Source organism: Poecilia latipinna, unplaced genomic scaffold (assembly GCF_001443285.1).
Source record: "Poecilia latipinna isolate Pla-1442-1.1 unplaced genomic scaffold, P_latipinna-1.0 Scaffold946, whole genome shotgun sequence".
NCBI lineage: Eukaryota > Metazoa > Chordata > Actinopteri > Cyprinodontiformes > Poeciliidae > Poecilia > Poecilia latipinna.
The window spans coordinates 83,064-106,382 of NW_015113562.1; the positions used below are offsets into that span (position 1 = coordinate 83,064).

At 37.2% G+C, this 23,319-nt stretch overlaps 1 protein-coding gene across 1 annotated transcript in view; it reads right to left on the bottom strand.

Moving 5' to 3' along the window:
* The window catches only part of mettl15 (methyltransferase 15, mitochondrial 12S rRNA N4-cytidine), a 57,447-nt gene that overhangs the window by 14,460 nt on the left and 19,668 nt on the right, over positions 1–23,319 (bottom strand). Inside the window, exon 3 of the mRNA XM_015049423.1 lies at positions 7,387–7,523. Coding sequence (XP_014904909.1) covers positions 7,387–7,523 — 137 coding nt within the window. The remainder of the gene's footprint in view (positions 1–7,386; positions 7,524–23,319) is intronic.

Below are 23,319 nucleotides of genomic sequence, written 5' to 3' on the forward strand. Positions count from 1 at the left end.
CATGCAGGGGCAGAAAGTAAGTATATATGTTGATGACATAACTCTAAGCCAACAGGAAGTGCATTGATAGGGTCATCTTAGCACAAACGCATGAATGATGAAGGCTGTCCACCACATAGTGATTCTGCAATGGAGATTATGTTGAAAAATTATTTTGGTCTCGGTGACTTATCAAAAAGGAACAATGGTGATTTGCAATTTATGTGCCAGTAGGGAGAGAGTGTATGTCCAGGACACTGGTGGCAATAAATTTGCAGTACCTATATTCTACCCACAGAGTTCACAAGTGTTATTTTGATACATGCAGGTGTATTTATAACCCTGCACTGCTGCCGGCAGTGAGTGTGACGTCAGCTTTTGTAACCTGGGAACAGGTTACAAACACAACATCCCTAAAGGATGTATGGCAGTCACACCTCCTCTCATTTCTATGCTTCAAACTTTTCAAATAGTTTGTCAACTGCAAAAATAAGGGGAAAAAAAAAGAGAGAGACAGCGTCATATATGCAAATCTTCGAGTTTATTTTAGGTATGTTATCTAAGTCATCATGACCAAGTTTGTGAAAGACTAAACATTTGTGTGGAGAAAATAATCTATGCCAGGCCAGAGAAATACTTCAGTGCTAAAAGTTTATGGATTGCCAACAATCTGAAAAAAATACCATGAAGAACATGTGAGGTAGTTGTTTTTAGAAGTCTGCAAAGACAATGTAAAGCAAAGGTACAACAAAATGTTATAGATGAAGGTCCAGCAGAGTTAGGAGAGGGAGGTTGAGATGGATTTAAAAAGTTTCAAAATAATTTATGTACGATTTAATTACAGTCAATATATTCAGTAGGAGTGTTAGCAACACTGAAAGGCTTACTTTCCTTGGTGCGGATCATGCCTGTACTCCCAGCCAATTGAACATCCTTATCTCAAGAGCTGAGATAAGGATGACAATGGAGGTTAGCTTCTGCGGTAGTGCCAACATGATTTCCACTAAGCATATTCATGTGCATTAAGGTCCATTTGGTGTTGAACTGTAAAAATAGGCAACTATGAGTTTTTGGAGAGTGTCTGAAGTATTTGCAGAATTCAGCTATTCATGGGTCACTGTGGTACCTAATTCATTTGAACATCAGGGTCCACTGTATATCATCAGGCAATGTTCACAGCCCTAAACACAGGAATGAAAACACTGGTGATAAGACAGTCTGGTACTTTTTGTGACATTTAAAAAAGTTATTTTATTCTATTGAAGTCCCACGTTATGCTTGGTAGTTTTTTTATTAGCTTCTTCAAAACCCTGAAAGGTCCATCACTGGAACATATTATGTGACCCTCCACTATGGTTACCAAACCTTCCTTCTAATACACACCGTGATTTCTTTTACATGTTTCCGAAAGCATCAGAAATATTTAAAAATATGCAAAACAGTTATGTAACATTTGTAAATTATTAACTTCTTTATGGGGTTTAGACACAGAGTTGGAGATATAAATGCCTTATGTAAGGTCTTATATTATTAAAGAGGACAAGTTTTAGTGGTGTATGTGCTGAAGTTCAAGTGTGGGCTCATAATTGCTTAAGAGATCTGAGTTATTTTTTATTTAGCACCGACAACACTGACATCAGGAATACTCTTTTAGTTATAGCGTCATATCAGTAGATCAGACTAATAAGTTGTACAAATTTTATATATAGTTGCCTGTCAGTTGTGAAAAACTTTGCCCAATAAACCACATCACTGAAAAATACTACGTGTTAATGAGAAAAACAGATTATTTAAATAAAATGGCAAAAAAGAAACATGATTCCTCCTCAGCATCTATATGCATTTTTTGTCATTCAAAATAGTCTGACAGTTTGATAAAATGTTCCAAATCATAATGTCTAGCTTAAGCTTCCTCTAACCACATTATAGGGTTAACATCCATCTTCAGATCCAACCTAAGTGAAATGCATTTCCAAAACAGCACAACGTTAGCCTAATAATACCTCTTGCTCACAAATTTTAACTTTATTAATCCAGTTTTGAGTACTATTTAAGACAAAAATGTCATTTTACATTGTAATTCAAGGTAGGAGAACTCTGAAAGACATCAAGATCTATTGCAGCAATCTTGATTTGAGCTATATTCATTCAAGATGAGGGAGCCTCTTTACAAATCAAGCCTGCAATATTCCCTTGTGTTGACCTCCTCAGTTTCTTTACCTGCGTCACTGAAGCCTAAGACAAGATGCTGATTGATTGCTTTCAGCAGGGGAGAAGTGATGAAAATATCTACAGTGAGTGAAGAAAAAAGGAGAGGGATAAAAACAGAAGCTTGTCTTTTGTTTAGTTTTCTTTTCTTTTTTTTACTAAAAGAGACTTGCTTGCTTCAGGTAGCTGGTACATTCTTTGGACCAGTCATTCTTTTATCAATCTATCAATTTACCAGAATTTTTTTAATACATTTTTTAAATGTATTCTGGTGGTTTGTCAGAATAAAAGCCCCAATAGCGTCCAGTTGTTTTTATGTTTGTTTTTTTTTTTTCTTTTAAAAAAATTTCACCAGCTGGGTCGGGGACTACAGGTGGAAATTAGCACTTAAGCGCTACGACCTGCTGAAGTGCATCTTTCCTCTTGTGGTTATTGTATATTGTGCATTGTCCCTGTTTTAAATAAATAAATAGTAAAATAAATTCTCAATCTTTTGAAGTGTCAGTGTTTCCATGAATGACTAGATGTCACGTGAAGGGCTTTGGGGCCCCTTCAGAAAATAAGAATACAAGCATTATTGCTGCCATATGGAATAAACAAGGACAACACAGAAGCATTTGGAAAAAGTCTTAAGAACAAACATCAGGCAGTGTATTCCCAAAAATGGATGCAATCATTTCCTAAAGTGATTATACCTGCTATGTGAGGTTTTCTTTTGAGCTAATCCGATTTACTTTAGTTAAATTTGAGTGTGTTCATTCCGAGTCAAGCATGTGCGTCATTAATGGGGGGAAAAAAGCCATCGTCAATGAAGCTTTGATACTATGATTCACCATGGCAATGGGTAAATAAAGACCAGCAGCACCGCAGACTGTGGCATTTATGTACTTTTCCCTAAAAGTAAGGATGCGGAAAAAGGACTTAATTAGTAACAATTTTATTTAAATGTATCTTGGTCTTCTGTTATCAAACGGATCCTCTTTTACATTACATTTACTGTTTGTCACTGCAGATGAACATACATTCTCTGACCAGCTCTGAATTAGGTAGTGATCAACACAATGATTAAAAAGGGAAATGTTTAGGTGTGGAGGGACGACTGCATAATCTAACAGATGCATTTCTTTCCATGAGTCACTGTGTTCCACACAAGGACAATATATAGATTTCATTATGGGCTGAAAATGAATCACCTTACACTGATGACAGATTCATTATAAATGTGGATGTGCTAAAGTCCTTGGATAACAAACCGATTTCTAAGTCTTTCCAGGTCAGCAGTCTCTAATTATATTTTCTGGTACATCACAGATGTTGAATATGGAAGAACCACAGCTTTGGTTCTGTTGGACCTCAGTGCTGCATCTGACACTGCTGACCACGGCATATTATTGAAGTGAATACAGAGTACTTCACTGGTTCAAATCTTATGTAAACAGGGGCGTGCCAATTGGTAAGTTCTCTTCAGAGCAGACACGTGGTGCATCCTAAGGGGCAATCCTGCAGCCGCTACTATTTCATAGCTACATGCTCTCGCTAGCTCAGATTATAACAAGTAAACATATTAGTTAACATACATAACCAGATGATACACACCTCTGCAATGCTTTGTCACCAAGTGACTCCAAACCCACCCAGGCACTGAACAGTTGCTTAGAGCAAAATCAACCGTACCTTTCTCCAGCTGAACAGAAACAAAACTGAAGTTATTATCTTTGGATCTAAAGAGGAACGATGTAGCTTTAGCTTTTACAGCTATCACAAGTGACCAGGCCTGAAATCTAGATGGTGATGGACTCAGACCTGAACCTTCAGAGTCACATAAAGACAGATACAAAGTCGGCCTTTTATCACCTGAAGAACGTTTCTAGGGTTAAAGGACTAATATCCCAGCAAGATCAAGAGAAACTCATCTATGTGCTTATCTCTAGTAAAGCTGATTGCTGCAACAGTGTCTTGACAGGTCAAAAACTTAGACAGCTACAGGTGATTTTGTTGCTTGCCTTCTTAGTAAAACGAGGCAAACAAAGCACATCTCCCCAGCTCAGAAGTCCTTCCACTGGTTTCCTGTAGCTCAGAGAACAGGCTTTAAAATACTCCTGTTAGCTTATAAATCACTGAATGGCTTAGCACCAAAATACATGAAAATTGTGTTTCAAACCACTCAGGTCTTCTGGTTCTAGTCTGCTCTGCATCCCCAGAGTCAGCATGGATAAGCAGCGTTCAGCTTTTATGCTCCACTCAGCTGGAGCAAACTTCCAGAAAACTTCAAAACAACCAAAAATTTTTTTGTTATTTTAACTTAAAACCACCTGTTAAGAGTTGAATTAAAAAACCCCAGAAAAACTGGAACATTGATTAATATATTTGATGATGATTATTCTTGATGATTATCATTCCTTGTTTTGTAACTGATTACTATAATTTTATTATGAAAAGCACTTTCATCTATAAAGAAACTTGGCTTTATTTAATATTCAGATGAATACAGACAGTGATGGATACATACATTTTAGCTCGTTTTTAAAAGGAGCTTTCAGTAATCAACCTCACCGTCAACAACAGCAAGAGTATCTTCAAACTAAAACTGAGCAAATGATTGAAAAAAAGAGAGAAAGAAATTAGCCTCAAGCACTTTGTGTGCAGTTTGACCATAGAATAATATTTTCCTTTGTGGCATAATCTTTGTGTGAGCCATGGTTTATTAAAACACTACATCTAAAAAAAAGAGCCATTATGTTGATTCAATAGTCACACACATTGTTTTTCTCCACATATCGACTTTGAAAATCCTGGCCCTTATTGTCAAAGTATTTCTCTGTGGCTTCTTTATGTTTTTCGATGATTAGGAAAGTCGTTTTCATGGGCTGCATTTATTTTTGTGTTCAGAATAACCATTCTCCAGCAGGAAAAACATTAGAAGCCACTAAAATAATAAAACAAATTTTCTGGATGGCGCATAAAACACTGGATGCAGATCTGATAGAGAGCTATTAGCACATCATTTTCTAAAGTTTTATTAACTATCAAACTTCTGATGAGGATATGCAGTTCACAGTAAAGCAAAATCACAAAGTTTCATATCCAAGGCAGAGTGAACAATCTTTGAAGTTAAAATTGGGAGAGGATGAAGAGTAAAAGGCAGGAATTTTTCAATATTTCACTGAAACAGTGACAAACTTTTTAAACTGCAGATCTAAACCATTCAGTGAGTCAAATATTAATAAAAGCCACAAGAATATTTCTTTCTGATTTACACAAAACATTAATTTCTTAAGCAAGAATAGTGCATCTTTTAAAACACCTTCAGTAAGACGTACTAAGCGAACAAACAATAGAAATATTAGTAAACTACTACAATTTACTTTTGATGCATTAAAGAATTCAGTTCCAATGATGACTGATGGACACAGTAAATAATTAATCAGTGTGTGTGGCAATATGTATAATTGCAAATTCAATGTTTGTCAATTCAATAATGACTAGTGCCGTTTCAGACATGTATTGTGGGCGCAACAACTGCAGAGCTTCAAGCGCAGTGAAGTCATAGCAACCAGAAGAATGATGCAGAGAACAGCAAGGCTCAACATGCAGGAGGCAAATCCCATTAAATACATGGCTGAATATTACTTAGGAGCCAGATCTGCCTTCACAACCTTGTACTTTTTAGGTGTTTAGACTTGAAATTACCTTCCTTGTGTGGTATTACTGGATTCAGCCAGGACCAGCATTCAACAGTTTGCATTAAGGGTTCACTTTCTGCAAGTACAGAGGAGGGAAAAAATCCTCTAGCACTATTGTGTGGATGGACCGCGTAGGCAGATAGGGTCTTTTACTCAGGCTCCCAATAATATTGGTTAATTGCTAGATTTCTTTAGCCTCTCTCAACTTGCATCACGAGTAGGCGTGGAGGAGTTTACAACGGGGATATATTGCTGCTGACTGAATACAGAGTTCTCATTCTCTCTCTTTCTCTCTCTCTCTTAATTGTCATTCCCCTGCTCATAGGCACATTTCTCCAGCAGATTCCCTTGAGAGAGGTTTCCCCAGAATCTACGTAAAAGGATTCCTTCCCACGCCATGGTCTTAGGAACATCTCATTTTCATCCACCCGCGCCTCGCTCATGCACACACACACTCCCTCTCACCCTGCCACTGTGTCCTCGTGTCTCCCTCCTCGCTCACGCTTATGTTTTCTGTCTTTTTTCTTCCTCTCCCTTCACTTTCTCAACACCCATCGCACCCCCCCTCCCTCTTCCCCATAACTTATAGATCCTCCGTGGGAGGCAGCATCTCCCTCACACAACAGGCGTGGGCCCTCCTCTGACAAATGACATGCCGGGCCCACCAGCTATGCGTGGGGGGAGAAAAGCTTTAAGTTAAGAAGGAACGATGGATTTGATTGGATGCTGCAACTCAGGGGCTGTATCTTGGCAAGCTGTATTGGACTGGTCTCAGCGAAGAAGTGAGAAATGGACAGAAAGCTGCAATGCTGCTGTTTATCAAGCCAACAGTATGTTTTGAGGAGAAAAAAAATACCATAAAACCTAACACTTCTGAAAACTGTCAAGCTTTCAACTGTGACAATAAAAACTAGTGGTAAATTTTAGACTTGTGATACATAAACATTGTCTAGACCAGTGGTTCCCAATTTTTTTCTCCTGGGCCCCCCAAGTGGTTTCCAAACATTTTCTGTCCCACCCCCCAATGCCCTATGCTGTCTGGTTGAAAGACGTGTGTGTGTGCGGGGGGGAAAGAAGAGGATTCTTAGAGACTCCCTGTCTAACTTTTTTTGGGGGGCAAAATAAATGTACGTAGCTAGACATAGACAACAACATCAGGAGCCTACAGGCTACTTGTTAACAAGCTTAAGGTTGATATTAAGCTAGTCATCTTTTAGCTAACTTTACCTGCATCCAACAGCTTTACTCAACTCAGTCAGTTAGTTTGGGGGAAAAACTGTGAAAGGTTCTTTGCGTTTTGCTGGTTTGCTGCCATGATTCTAACACACACCTGCGTAGCTCCGCCCAGCAGCAGCAGGTCTCCTTCACTGCCGCACCGTTGTAAACCCAGCGCAGCGTCGTAGCGCTCATGTTGCGTTTAAAGGGGCACGCCCCACAGTTTGGGAACCTCTGGTCTTGACGGTGTGTGATTTTAAGTTTCAACATGTGTCCAGGTATAGTCAAGCAAATCACTTACGAGTGCTCTTTGGCCAGCTGCTGGGCCAGAGAAATAGCTGCAGGGTCCCGGTCTAAGGCCAGGACAGTGACTTCAGGAACCGTGTTCAGTATTGCTTTGGTATGACCACCACCTCCAAATGTCATGTCCAGGACCACCTACATGCGAGAAAGAGAGAAAACAACACATTCTTCTCACAACGGGGCTCCTTATACACGATTCATCATCGTCATCACGATGGTAGTTTATCACTTAAGTGTTTCTTTGTCAGTGGTTCACTGTCAAGACATTTTATTCTGTCTCATTTCGAGCAACATGATTTCGACATAACTGAGTTTGAACAGACATTCACAAATTAAACTATCAAAGTATAGTTTAGTGTGCAAATGAAAGCATGTAAAGCTCATATTTCAAATTAAGGTTGAATACATTCCTTAAATCCACCCAGAGCAAGAGGTTTTAACAATACGCTTCAATGAGTTATTTTTGTGTCTATGTTTAGTCTTACCCTTTATATTTTGTAAAGTTTTTGACAAGTATAAAAATTACTGTGGTAACAAACATGACAAGGCCAGTGTTTGTTTAATCGTTCTTGAAATTGGTTATAATCTCCAGCAAGTTCTGGGAAATGTCAGAGACGTCGGCATGGTTTTCCAACTGATTTGCAGGCCGAGTTAGCCATTAGTCTTCTTAAGAAACCAAATGACCCACAACAAAATTACTTTGGTTCAAAGTTAAAAAAAAAAAAAAAATGCTCTATGGCAGGGGTCTTCAAATCCAGGCCTCAAGGGCCGATGTCTTGCAACTTTTAGGTGCGTCCCCAGTCTAGCACACTTGAATCAAATGTCTGAATTACATCTTCAGTATGCAGTCAAGTCCTGCTAATGACCTCATTATTTGACTCAAGTGCGTAGAAAGCAGAAACGCATCTAAAAGTTGCAGGACACTGACCATGGATTTGAAGATCCCTGGCCTATGGAATCAGCTAGAACTGGACACATTCATAAGACTCAATCAAAATAAAAGCAGACAATTAAATCATTGTCTTTGGACACATTAAACAAACACTGGCCTTGTTATCCTGTTTAGTGTTTGTGTACTATATCATGTCTAAATGGTATCGGCACACTTAATCATCTGTAACGAATGTAAATTACCCAAAAGTAGTGATGTGCATTTCAAAAACAGATCTGACTTGAATTCGCAAGTACATTTTCAAAAATCCCCAATGTATAACCCACTAGTGCACTGGAAATCACTCTCTCTGATGGAACAGAAGCTATGACTACACACAGGTACACTTTGCATGTAATAGGCTGTAATACCTCATAGGAATTAATATCACATTTTTCTTGCGAATAATATCATTGGACATTTCACTGTTGTTTATGTCCACACCTTGATCTGGATGCTGCTAATGCTAAACCTCAAGAAGAATGGTGCAGAAATGATCATGATTTGCAGAAATCGTCAGAAAGCAGTGCGGAAACTATGGGTTCATTCCAATCAATACATGGCAAGGCAGGCTGGCAGCTAAGGCTCTGGAGAAGGATTGCCTCCTTGTTGGCAAAGTCATTATCACATTTCCGCTGGCTTGCTGTAGCGTCCAAATGTTACAGCCAGCAGCTGGCTGAACAACAAAGTTCATGTAAATTGGATGGAAATAAATGCAGACTAATCCTGAAAGACGATATGTTAGAAGCTGCCAAGACTAGGGTAGAGGTTCACCATTTAACAGAACAGCTACCCTAAAGATTCAGTCAGGAAAACAATAAAAAGGGTTAGACTAGGCCAGTGGTTCCCAAACTTTTTCTTCTGCGCCCCCCTATGGATTACAAATGGCTGTCTGGTTGAATCGACTTTTTGGGGGGCAAAATGAATGTACGTAGCTGAAAATAGACACCAACATCGGTAGCCTACACGGTACTTGTTCAGCTTAAGGTTCTGTATTGATATTAGCTAGTCATCTTTTAGCTAACATTAGCTAGTCATCTTTTAGCTAACATTACCTGCATCCAGCAGCTTTACTCAACTCAGTCGGTTAGTTTGGAGGGAAAAACTGTGAAAAGTTCTTTGCGTTTTGCTGGTTTGCTGCCGTGATTCTAACATAAACCTACGTAGCTCCGCACAGCAGCAGCAGGTCTCCTTCACAGGTGTAAACCCAGCGCAAGCGTCGTACCGCTCATGTTGCGTTTAAAGGCGGCTCGGAAAAACAGGTTACACCATGTTCACAACGGATTAAACAGTTTTAACTGCTGATAAAAGAGACAGAGGATGCAAATATGGGAAGAGTGGAAGCCTCTACTGTATCAAATTGACATAGGAATATCAGAGTTGGTCATTCTAAGGTAAAAACCCAGCGCATACAGTGTTCATGTTTTGTTTTTGTTTTTTATCCAGACGGCTTCCCGCGCCCCCCCTGCAATGACACGGCGCCCCCACTAGGGGGCACGCCCCACAGTTTGGGAACCTCTGGACTAAGCCATTGATGTGACATAATGGCCTAGTGACATTCCAGACCTGCAGTCCAAATAAAAATTTGTGGCATGATTTAAACATGTGAATATACCTGTGTGGTATTTGGTGCCAGGCTATCACATAATCCCAATAAAAGACATGCTTTAACAAAGTTTGCTGGTTGCTAAACGTGAAAAGATTCAAGGGTTAGCATACTTTTGCAAGACTCCCTTCTCATCCGTGTCTTTCAGAGTGGTTTGTAAAAATAGTTTTTACCCAGTTTTATCCCCAAATGGAAGCTTAAGATCCTCAGCTAACGTCAAATTTGAACACAAGGAACTATGAGCAGCAATCACCAAACAGACACAAAACAACGTCTACGAAAGATTGTTAAGGGAGATTCCAGACATATATATGATGGAATAATTGGAAGCCCTTTGGGGTTCTTGTATTACAGTCCCACTTCCAATGAAGTTGTAACATTGTGTAAAACATAAATAAAAGCAGAAAATCATCAATTGCAAATCAATTTTGACATACATTCAACTGAATTCACTACAAAGTCAAGATATGTATGTATATGTAATTTTCAAATATTTTTTTTTTTTTTTTTGCAAATATTCACTCGTTTGGAATTTGATGCCTGCGACACATTCCATAAATGTTGGGATTGCACTTGACAATCATGGGAATGTTTTTTGTCTTTTTTTGCAAACAAAAAAACTTATCTGCCTTGAAATAAACTATTTCTCTTTGGCATATATATATAAAAAAACAACAAAAAAACAAAGTGTGTGAATAATTAAAATAAACGTAAGGTCCCAATGAGATTTTAAGTAAGATTAAAAAAACAAAATTGTGAAAACGAAGGTTTTTACTTTTATGGTAAGGATTTGAATCTGTACTGCTAATTTTTTTTTTTTACAGTACTCTTTACAAGAAGACAAAGTATGGGAAATTTAATTATTTTATTTTCTACAACATTTTACTTAAGTTTTAGCATTTCGCCCAAACAGAATTCAACTACTTTAGACAAATGTTTCACATAATCCCATAACCTATCACAGTTAAAGTATAAGTGTTACAAATATTACTTTATTAATCTTGCCTCCAGGAGAGAGAGAGAGCAGTAAAATGTGCAATAACTGTCAACCATTATGCAGCATATTTGATGCTAGCTGGTTTCTTATATCTCCTCTGTGCGAAACACAACTGAAATCAGATCTCAGAAATCATTTATTAAATGAAAGAAAATCACTACCTGATCAGCCTGAGATAGAAAATAAATGATCACATTTAAGTTTTTTTCTTCTTCTTCTTCACATGTCCTCTCTGGCAGTTGTTATATTTCGATAAAATGTTAGGAAATAGATGTAAAACGAGACTAAAGGAAATGCCACCTTTTCTACACAAAAAAACATTAAACATGTCGATCGATAGTGACGTGGAAGGTAGGGTGTGTGCGTGCATGTGTGAGGGAAGAAGTGATCAATGGCGGTTCCCTCTCCTTTCCAGCGCGCAGCAGCAGATGGGGAGGGGGTGTGGGCTAGTGGGATGAGTCACACGCATAATGAACTTGCCTGTTGTGCTATTCAATAAAAAAAAGGGAAAAGTAAAACAGAAACACACACAGCAAAGTAGGCTGTTTCTATAATAATAGTTGATACACGTAAACCAGGTGGCAAACTGGCTGTCCTCTGGCGTGAACTGAATCTACCAAGATGATCCTTTGTCACACTGTAGGAAAACTGTGAGCTAAAAGCAATGCAAGCTATTTTATGTCAATTATGCAAATGATGTGAAAATGCTACATAGATTTTTTTTTTTTTTTTTAGAAGTGGTTGCTGGTTATCAGCTGGATAGATTAAAAATAAAACTACACATTTTTACCAGGTTCAAAACTAAATCTCAACTGAAATACCAAAGCATAAAAAGTAAAATCTCCATGTTTAGGTCGTTCAGAAAAGGTTAGTTCCTTTTGTGGAAAACAAGGCTCCTTGAAAAGAAAAGATGTTATAGGGAAGAAGAAAAAAAATCTCCAGGTACTTCTCTTTTTTTTGCCAGATTGACAAAACAACTCATTGAAAAGATTTGGCGATAACAGGTTTGGCATTTGCAAATATGACTGACACCAAACTTGGATATGAGTCATTCACATTGATATTTCATACAGAACGGTGTCTGCGAGGCCCTCACCTAGAATGTGCCTATGCAGAGGGAGCAGCAGGCTTCCACGGTACAATGTGGGTGATTTTGGATGCTCAAATGCACTGATGACAGGAAAAAATTATTTAAAAACAGGTACGTGCTCCTTTCTGTGTTTTGTGGTCTTTGAGAGGTGTGCAATATCTGCCTTTCCCAGCAGAGGGAACAGAAGAGTTAGGAGTAGTCCGAGTTGCGCAGTCCAACAGTGAGGCTGCAAAGTGCTATTATCCAGGACACTTAAGCAGTTATCACTCAGCATTATTAATGGGGGATTTCTTTTGTAAACAAAAACAAAACTACATTAAAGACTCTCATTTGACCTGGTTAATAAATACAAGTCTATAGACGCTTTACTTTTGAGCTTTTTGGAAAAAAAAAAAAAAGTCACGTTTTTACATAAACAAAACACAGCATGTGCAAGAGTATATTATGTCAAGACCATGTGGCAAACAAGACTCTCATCTCGAGCTTACTTGTGGTTGAATTCATTAGGAAAAGGGGAGCAGGAACCTGAGAGAAGCCTGAGTACTCACCTAAATCCTACTTGTGACTCCCCAGCCCAGGTCAGTTACAGTGGGGGATCTAAAATGTCATTGAGGGGAGTTTTTACAGATCTTGTTACACCAACACACAGACCATTAGGGAGACAGATACACAGGTACAGGATCGCTTTTCTTGTCGCGTCCGTTGCCATGGTTAAGACTGGAGGTAACCGGTTGCATTTCTTTCTCCGTCACACAAAGTTCATGGCAAGTTACAAGTTTGCAGAAATTTGAGGGGAGGGGGATTGCAGTAAGATGAATATTGTAGATGAGGACAGAGCTTCAGGTTTGCATTAAAGACAGTGCTTTTAGGTTTACTGATTGCTAAAGAGAGAGCGATGCATTTCACATAAATCTCACCCTCAAAACTGCTGCTCCTCATAGCCAATATTAATATTATCTTAAAAATGTGTTGTTAGTGCCTCAATCTCTCGCTTGTTTCCTCATTTGGAAATCTGTTTTACTTTAAAATGGGCAAGTAAAGTTTCTCTGTCTCATTTAAATGAGTCTAATAGCTCTGCACACGGGCATAGCAGGTAGGAGGCGGACGTGCACAAAACAGATGGCCAGTGAGAGCAGACAAACTCAAACGGCATGAAAGCTTCCCACAATTATCCTGTCAAGAGATTATGTTGACGGTGATCAGTCATGTCTGAGACTCATGCAGCCTTCTGCCTCATCTACCTAAATTAATTACAACACATACATTCAATACCACATGTACGAGTAAGTAAGTAAGTAAGTAAGTAAATAAGTAAGTAAGTTAGTAAGTAAGTAAGACAGAGTAGGTCAATGAGGGATAAAGGAGCATGAAATACTGTAAAAACTCTTTGCCACAGGGCTCCTTCCAAATGCCTGCCTTTATGATGAACTAATCTTTCTTTTGTCGAAGGAATGCTACAGAGTTACAACAAACACTTTCATTCCTCATCCTTTCAGTGTTGTTTGCACTCTCCTGGCAAGAGTTTAAACAAATGTAGTCAAAGAGGTATTTCAACTGGTCAAGACGAGACTCGTCTGCTAGCGTAAAAACAGGCTCAGTTCATTTGACAAAAAAAAAAACAAATACTCCTCTGAAGTTTGTAGGTCATTTCCAAAACTGGGAAGGAATAAATTTAACCTGCCATCAGACAGTGTTTTCCCCGGTACATCAGAGGAAACTTTTTATTTTAGGTGTTCCCTGGTGTTAGGCTAAGAATTCAAAACAGAGACAGAAATAAGTTTGGGAATTTGATGAAGGAAAAAGTGACCGTGTAGTTACATAAGTGTCTTGGAGTACATGCAAGATTGTCAAGACATGACGTTATTCCCAAAGTATGGGTTCAAGAATTACACATGTGCGATCATATAAATTAACTCTGATTGGGAAATACACAAGCCTGCCGTTCTGTAGGTAGAAAGGCTGTAAAATTGTGAAATAAAAAACCTGTGCATGTAACATTTTTATTTGTCAGTAAGAACAGATAACATATTTCTAGTCAAAAGTTTACACAAACCCATTAATTTAGAGCATTTTCTGTTTTATTATAACTTTTCTTTCTTCCCTTAGTCTTCGTGATTGCTTGCAGCTGTTAGTTTTTCTTTGTTTGACAGCAGGCCTTGGATTGATCAGCACTTAACTATGGGAAAGTACAAGGATCTAGGTGAAGATATAAAAGAGAGGATTGTAGATTTGGAAAAGAAAAGGTTTTCATTTACAAATAAATATTGATTCTGAGATTTTCGGTTCAAAGTCATTTACTTGAATGTGTCACTTATTTACCAAGATCTGGAAAACAACCTGACTTGTCACCATCAGATGAAAAGAAATTGATTAAGATATTCAGAATCAATCCAAGAACCACTAAGACTCAAGTTTACAATGGATTGGAAACTGCAGAAACACCAGTATCATGACACAACATGTCACAACAAGTTTAACATTGGAGTAGTCAGAGAGAGCACATGATCTAAAATTGGCATATTTAATCTTAATTTAAATTTGCCAATTTTGCTATTTTGCCAAAAAGTCGAGATGATTGTTTAGTGGAATAAGGTTGAGGCTTTCAAACCCAAGAACACTGAACTGCTTGTCCAGCATAGAGATTAATTTCCCTACAAGTTGTACTCACAAGATAGCAAAAGGTGAGTGCAATAATGGTGAAATAGGGTTACCTCTAAATTCTTCAACTTCACCTCAAATTAGTTTTGGATTATCCAGCTGCACTCATTTGAGCACTCTGATAAGACAATTATCGTAAATGCACCTCAAAACTGGTTTTGGATTAGTCAGGCTAACGTTAAGCTTCTGGCACGACTTTCTCAACATTTGAACCCCAACCGTATTAAAAAGTTATGCAGTTTTCTTAAAAGTTAAGTCAGAAACGAAGTAGCTTACATGTATTCTGCAAATTCTGTTTTGTATACAGTATTTGAGCCTATATGACCTTGTATGAATTGGAGAAAACCGTAATCTATTCCAAATAGTGCAGACCAGAGATAAAGTAGGGAGCTTGGTGTATGTTTTATGATGGTAATGTGTGATTTCCAACCTGGGAGCTCACAGTACACCTATGAGTCAATCATTTTGGACCACAGTTAAATGTCACAGACGATAATGAAGAAATAATTGCCGTGAAATTTGGCGTCCTCAATGGACAGGAGTTTTAATCTGATGAAGGTTATTATTCAAAATCCAGGTTTACACACACTTCATTAGGTACTGCTGTTAGGAGAATAAAATGATTTACAGACATGCAAATGCTGTTTAAAATATGAAAGGAACAATCAGCAGGATGTAGTGAGGGAACTGGAGGAAATGTTTAAACATCTTTCTCAGAAGGTTCACACATAAACGACATAACAAATAAAAACGCTGCTTTGAAAACCAAACTAAAGTAAGGCATATTAATATTGGTCAATTTCAGTGTTTTTCCAAATAAAAATATAAAATACAGGGAATTTTGAAGTCTGCTTATTTCATGTTCTTAACTTTTAATCTTAATTTCTTCAGAATGGTTTTTAAATTGTTTCCCCATACATGCTTTAACTAGCAGCATAGTACATTGGCTGCAACATTCCAGCCTGGGATTTTCTGAGTGAACTTTGCATGTTGTCCCTGTGCATGTGTGGGTTTTCTCTGGGTACTCCAGCTTCCTCCCCCAGTCCAAAAAAATGATTTGGGTCAATTGGTCTCTTTAAATTCTCCTTGGGTGCGCTTGCTTGTTTGTCCTGTGATGGACATACCTGTCAAGTCTCCCGTGTTGGTGCCGTTCTGTAAATTTCTAGTATTAGAGTAATGCAACACCCATCGCCCCTCTCCAACTTAGGCAATATTCAGACTTCAGCATGGCTTTTGAAACTGAAAAGCTTTCATGAAATGTGGTTCATTACAGATTATTTTATTATGAACTCGGCCAATTATTACATTGTTAATATAGGCAGAGGTTAGTTTAAAACCTTAACTATTTAAATGTGACAAAAAAAGCAAAAACAATAAGTCTGTAAGTGGGCAAGTACTTTTTCACAGCAATGTAAGTATGCAATACCAAAAAAAAAGGCAATATTTCGAAGAAAGTAGTGTTGAGAGAGCCAGACATTTTGAATGTGTAGTTGGTCTCCTTTTTTCTAATTTTTCTAAGAACATTCCTAGTTTGGCTTGTCTGGAAGATGACATCAGTTACTGGCTGACACATCTGTGTAGCTTTCACGGTAGCAGGAGGCTGAGGACAAACTCAAAAAACTATCTGAAGAATTTCAGGAGGCTGGCGAGCAAGTTTGTTATGGTGTCTCCCCAAACCTTATATAGCAACTTTTAGGCACAATCTAGACTGTTATAAAACACATAGGAAAGGTTAAGCATATTTATGTTCCCTCTTATGTCACTTTGCTTTACAGTTCCTAAGGATTTATTAGGGTTCACAAAGCCATGAAGTAACAGCAGCAAATTAATGGGATTTGTGGAAAAGTAATTAAATCAGTCAAATCTGTAATGTGCAAGAACAGTAAAATCTTACACTGCACAACGTTAAAAAGAAAAACAAATAAAAGTTTCCAAACTACAACATTGGGAATCAGAAGACTAGAAATGAAGGCATTACTGTTACTGAAAAGTTTGTCCTTCTCTCCTTATTTGGTTTTGTTTTTAACTTAAAACACATCTAACAGTATTACCAGAAGATTGAGAGAGAGAGAGCAGAGATTGAACCTAGAGGCCTGATGAGGAAAGAGAAAAACAACACTAGGCTCGAAATGCAGAAGAGGAATCACCCTTCGTGAGGACAGTGAAGGCCTCCAGGACAACAAGACCTTTTAATTTCCAAGTTCTAAAGTCAACTTAAGCAGAAACTGTTTAGACAAGTTGAAACAAATCAACGTTTACGTTTAGTTGGAATTTTACTGTCACAAATCAAGGTTTGCTTGGGACTAAGAACCCGAAAGAGAACTAAATCCAAGAGGGGAAACATGATGGGATTAATAAAATGAAAGTAGGACATTACTAAATTACTGCTAGAAAATGTAACTTTTATGGACATGGGTAGAAACAAAGGCACCTTTCACAGCTTGATTTTAAAAGCACTGTACTAACGTTTAAATTATTTGTCCTTTTGCTTTAATTTTGTCCTCTTCTTGAAGATTCTTGAAGTCCAAAGCAAACTATTCATGAGAATCAAAATGTTTTTCAGTAATAGTTTCAGTTCAAATGGATGATTTTTTTTAAACAATTTGTTTACAACTATGCCCTGAACGCTGTCCAGGGTGCTGATCCTGGGACCATTGGAGATGTGGGATGTTAAGACAGGCCCTCATCAAACGTTAGTATTAAAAAAAAAACTATCTGAGAAAATACAAATAGCATTTTTCAAATAATGTGTTCCTTTTTGAGATTTTTCTGTCATTAGAGAGGTTTCATTTAAATCACTTGGTCAGGTAATAGTCATGCCTGAAGTTGGCTTGTGAAATTGAGCTTAACTTTTTAAAAATATTTTTAATTACAGTTAATTCATGATATAACAATGGAGATTTTTTTTTCTTTTGCTTTCTTCCCTTAAAGAATCACATCATCATTTGAAAACATTTTACACCTTTTAGGTTATCTTATTAGATATTAATGTTGTTTAGTACTTAATGTTTAAATGAACATTTAAATGTTAAAAAAGCAAAAGTAGAAGAACACTGTTTCAGAGCATTGTACAATTGTAAAATATTGTCTGTAACCTCAACCACATAAGTGCTAATTATTTTCTAAAAACAATATTTGCATAAATTATGTAACTCTGCTTAGTAATAAGCTAGAGTGTATGATACATCTATTACTCAAAGTGTTGGTTATTTAGCAGTGCAATCAGCTGCCAGTCTAGAATATGAATTATACACCATTACATCACTAATTAGGTTAATTGTCATAATGACAAATCATTTCCTGTTTTGAAAGTTGTGTTTTTTTGTATTATTGTTAATAGAAGGCATTGTTTTAAAGCCTGATTTTCACTAATCAATTACATAGAGTGTGATTTTAAAAACTAATACCGTCTCTCCATTTATTTCAGATGATATACCAATATATTTCTCCTCTTCCTTCATATATTTTCCTCATTTATGTACCTTCTATCATTTATGTACCCATCTTTTTGTACCAGGATTATCAGGTATTTTCCCAAAGCTCTGTTTCAATTCTGTTAATACAGTTACCTTTATTAAAAAGTAGCCGCAAAAATGTTTCTATAACAAGGAAACCCCCAGTCTCATTCCTCCTCCACACGGAAAAGGTTCATAAAGCCCATGTCAAGTGTCCACCCACTTCAAAGAGTCCAAAGACACCTCTTACACCGGACTGATGCTGAGGAGTTCCCTGGAGAGACAAGGATAAAAGATATGTCTATGATTCCTGAAACTATGAGCATTTAACTTAATATTGACTCTATGTGGGCATTTCAAAGTAACAAGAAGCCGCCTTGTGTTTTACAGACTGCATTTGCTTTAAAGATCAAATGAGGCCAATTACAATGATAAAAAAAAAAACACAAACATAAGCTCACTGTGAAAAAAAAAAAAAAAAAACTAGATAGAAACCTCCCAATTTGGATTTACTTTGTTACACTTGCAGACCAGTGATTGGTATGTAAATACTTTGTCATGCAAGGAGCAGGCACATCTAGAACAGACACCAGAGGGCATCAGTGGTGGCATCAGTGGTGGCATCAGTGGTGGCATCACGAGTGGCGTTTCTTTAGCAGTGTCCGGAGAGTCCGACAGTCAACAGAAAAGGTGAAGGTCACAAGTCACAGAGGATGACTTTTTGACACATGAGACAGACTTAACAGCACTTGATAGAGATCGATAAATGTCGGCTAGAAGTTTGAATGAGGTCAAATGGTCATATGTGTCGCATTGTTTTGATGCAGTTTTGTACCAGTTAACCGTTATTATGACCTAGTTCTAGGTTCAGCTCACATTTTTAAACAAGATTCCTTTTCATAGTTTGGCAGCCAAGTATTTCAAATTAAGTTCACAGCTGAAATATTGACTTATTCGCTTTGGATCACAAACATGTTGGAGTATAAGAAAATATATGAGGAAATCATTGAAGCTTTAGTATCCCCAGGTTTCCAGAGAGAAATTATTCAAATGGGGAAAACAGCAAGCACACAACAGGAGAAGTCCTAAGAACAGAACACATTGTGAATTTGTTTCAGCAAAACTAAGGAAGACTCATCTTCAGCATGATCCACTGAACGACCTCTCGCCTTCCAGGAGGCAGTGAACTGTAAAACTAGCACACACATCCTCAGAGTCACAGAGAAGGTGAACCATTCTCTACGGCAGATGAATTCAGTGGTTCCACCTGGAAATGCCATAACCTTTATTGCAATACTTGTTAAAAGTAATCCCTCTCTTGGGTCTTTCTATTTATTAGGAAAGCATTACCCTGTCCATATCTCAAAACCTAACGTAGCCTCACACTGTTTTGTGCTCAATCAAAACCATTATTTCTTAAACATAAACATTAATCTTCCTGCAAGTGATCAAATGCTAGTACTTCTGTCATAACTCAATTTATCACTGGTCACAAATTGTTTATTGTTGGTCCAAATATTCTTATCAATAATCTGAATTAACCATTTTATAAACATCTGCTTTATTGTTGAATTAATACATATTTTAACATCTGCAGTAGTTTTAATGTGGAGATACCATGAACTCATAGGCTCCATAACTTACTTCCTGAGATCTAGATGTAACCTTTGACCCTAAAGAGCTCAACTTTGAATAAAATTATAGTAAATTAAAGAAATTAAAGAATTCAATTACAGTCTCCCACTTATCCTATACTCTACTGTATTTTAATAAAATAAGCCTTGTTTTTGTTTTACCTTTTATTCTCACGATTTGAGCTGTTGTTCTGTTTATCCGCTGTGTGTGGCCAAGCTTTTAACAATTAGTCATTGTCAAAACAGCCAGAATAAAAGTAGAAACTCCAAAGGGTATTAGGAGACTCTAGTGAGAGAGTACACATGATGAATTTACGTCAGACACTTTCTGCAGTCTAGAGGAGAGTAGAGCGGACTGGGTGGAATGAGTTAGCCCTAAGGTACAACTTCAGGTCACCCCTTTGATCGTAAATTGGAGGAACCTGATGATACAGAGTTCAGTGGCATGCCCCATCTGCAAGTTTTTTTTGTTGTTTTTTTTTTTCTTGAGGATGAGGCAACATCCTGCTAAAGTCTTTCTGCAAGACAATGCATGCACAGCTGAACTGGTGTCCCTGTATGACATTAAGGTCTTTGTGTGGTCAGATCCTTCAACCAAAAAAGATAAATGAGAATAGCTCAAACATTAAGTCCATCTCAGTGTCGATCTGATAGAATTCAAGAATAAGCTAGAACAGATATGGATTAACTTAGAGATAAGTTAAATCAGCTTTATGACTTTGTAACCAGGTCTGAGAAGAGACTGAATTGGAACCAGCATTGTGCTAGAAATGCTGACTGCAATATCTTTGTTCTCATAGCGAACTTACACAAATAGTGACACAAGACCTTCCAAAAGTTCCATTCATTTTATTTTCACCAGTCTGGGTGCTTATTTATTCATGGCAATGAGTGATTTTAATTTTTATAAATAATGTAAAACATATATGAACTAATCTAAAATAAAAAAATATATACATCTCTTTAAGACACAATCTGTGCCTGTATCTTTCATTCAAAGGTTTAGCCTGAGCCTGTCCAAGCTGGAGGAAGAAGATTCTAGACTGCAGTCTGGTGTAGTCATATCTTCAAAGAACAATTTGTGTGACAGAGTGATATAGGCAGCATTTTTATTTACCTAGCATATCCTAAATGTTTGCAAATTAAAGCATTGTGGGGATCTGACTTGGAGGCAATGAATGACAGCTGTAAAAAAAAAAAAAAGATTGGACTATAAAAAAAAATGAAAAGGGAGGGACCTGTACTGCGTGCATGAGTCATCACTCTCATCCCCCACCCCCCAGTCAAACTGTTTTTGTTTTTTTTTCCTTGCAGGTTAGAGAGCTACAGAGCTCCATGTTTTCTTATTGAAAGAATCCTTTATGCAGATAACTGGAGACAGAACTTATTAGGTAAAAGATTTAGAGTTCCATCAAGAATCAAATCAAGCCACTAAAATATAATTTTACATGCAGAAAAGAAATATACCTTCTTATTGTTTTATACTGAAATCTGCTGTATTTGGGTGCGGTTGCATGTTTATATTCATTTTTACCACATTTATATATTGACACCTGTTTGTTTTAAGTTAAAAGAAAAAGAAACATCTACATTTGTCTTCAAATAAACATAATACATTTCTATGCAAAATTGATGATTTAAAAAAAATATATAGTCTATGATTCTATATAGACTGCTGGCAAACGTGTTTGCAACTGACAAGCATATCCTAAAACTTAATATAAAAAGATCCAATGTCCTTGACTTTGTAAAATCACAAATGCCATAAATAAACTGTTTGCTTTTTCATTTTTCATTTGACATTTTCTTGAAAACACACACACATAAATAACAATTTTATTCATCTACTTCCAAACCAAAGAGATGTTTGGCTCAAGATAACTCTGACTTTCTAACATTTGATTGCAAAACATAAACATGTCAGTGCAATTTCATATTTTCTGCTGTAAAAAACTTGGTGGACATTAAAATATTTTTAATTCTTTGGGATTTCAATATGGTACTCATTATTCTGCAAATGATGACAAGGAAAATGGTTCTGATCTGAAGTTTTTTAAGTTGAAGTATTAAGACTCCGTTGTAGCAGCCAGCTCTTGTGCTTCTATCAATAACTCTTGTGAGACTTCATCGCCTTAACTGGGGTCGACCTGTGTTTAATTGAATTTATTAAACATAATTACGATCTTGCACTTGTAGGTAAAATGTCTAACAGCTTGTGTGTGTCCTGAGAAAAGGGAAAAAAACACTAATGATCCAGTAGAGAGAACTATCTGCAGATCTGAGAGATAACATTGTGTGAAAGCACAGATCTGGACAATGTGACATTGTATTTGCAAAGAAGAGTCTATCTTGAATAATTAGAGATGAATGACCTTAATCTGATAGACGAACAATGAATAGGTCTGATGTGATCATAGCTTTATCCCCCATATTCAATAGGAGTATGCAGCATTTTCATTTAATTGATTTTGATGCATTGTATAGACCAGATCGCACATAGGATTGAGGTTAACAGATGTAGGATTTGGAAAAATAATACAATTTCAATATTTGATATGTTTTGATCTCTTAAAGTGTGGATATTTTGTTGAGGAATGTATGAATGTCCCAACTGGTTAAAAATTACAACTTATCATAAATGTCTGTTACAAACCACTACATGTAGATTTGATTCAGGTGTGTTAGACCAGAAAAGACTTCTAAGTCACTGTCCCTTGAGGACTGGAGTTGCAGACTCCTGCTTTATACATTGACTGCTAAAAGTCGCCACCTGGAATTAACTAAGTAGATAGATATGAGCCTCTTGCTGGATAATTGCTGCATGAGCGATTATCTTTCAGTTGGCAATAAGTTAGCTGATGCAATGGGTAGCTTCTCATTTCTTAAACAACCACATTGAATGACATGTCATGGTTGTAGTCTTTTTAAGAACGGTCAAATCATTGGCATTCATCAAGCAGATTAAAAAAATCTAAGGGGATTGTAAAAACTGTCCGTTTACCAATCTGAAAAGAAAGTGGGAAACGCATCAATTTAAATGTGGTTGGAAAATTTCTTTTGAATGCTCATAACCGATGAATAAGCAAATGTTTGGTGAAATCAAATCAGAGGAAGACAACAATAGAGCTCAGGGTTATGTTTAATAGTGAAAGTAAGAGCAAAGGTAACTCAAAGGAACAGCTGAGGTTAAATGGAGAAAAATGTTTCAGTTTGCAGAGGAGCGTAAAGATTGGACCTTGAAGCAATCGAATAGGCTCATGTGGTCCAGATTTTCCCTGTTCCAGAGACATGGGTGTGTCAGGATAAGAAAAGAGGGAGATAAAGTGAGTGTCTCACCCTACCTAGTTTCTACTTTGGAGCAATAAAGCAGGCAAACCCAAGCGTAAAGGTAAAACCAAACCTGGAAGTTTACAAGTTTGGTTTTGCATACTGGTCAGTGCAGAGGATGTTGCACTGATCAGTCTTCAAGCAGCAGCTTAGTCAGATCTAATCTTTTTAGCTGCAAGTATATTAAATCAGTAATTGTTGAGAATAGGGACAAAATGGGTTTTTATTTTCCC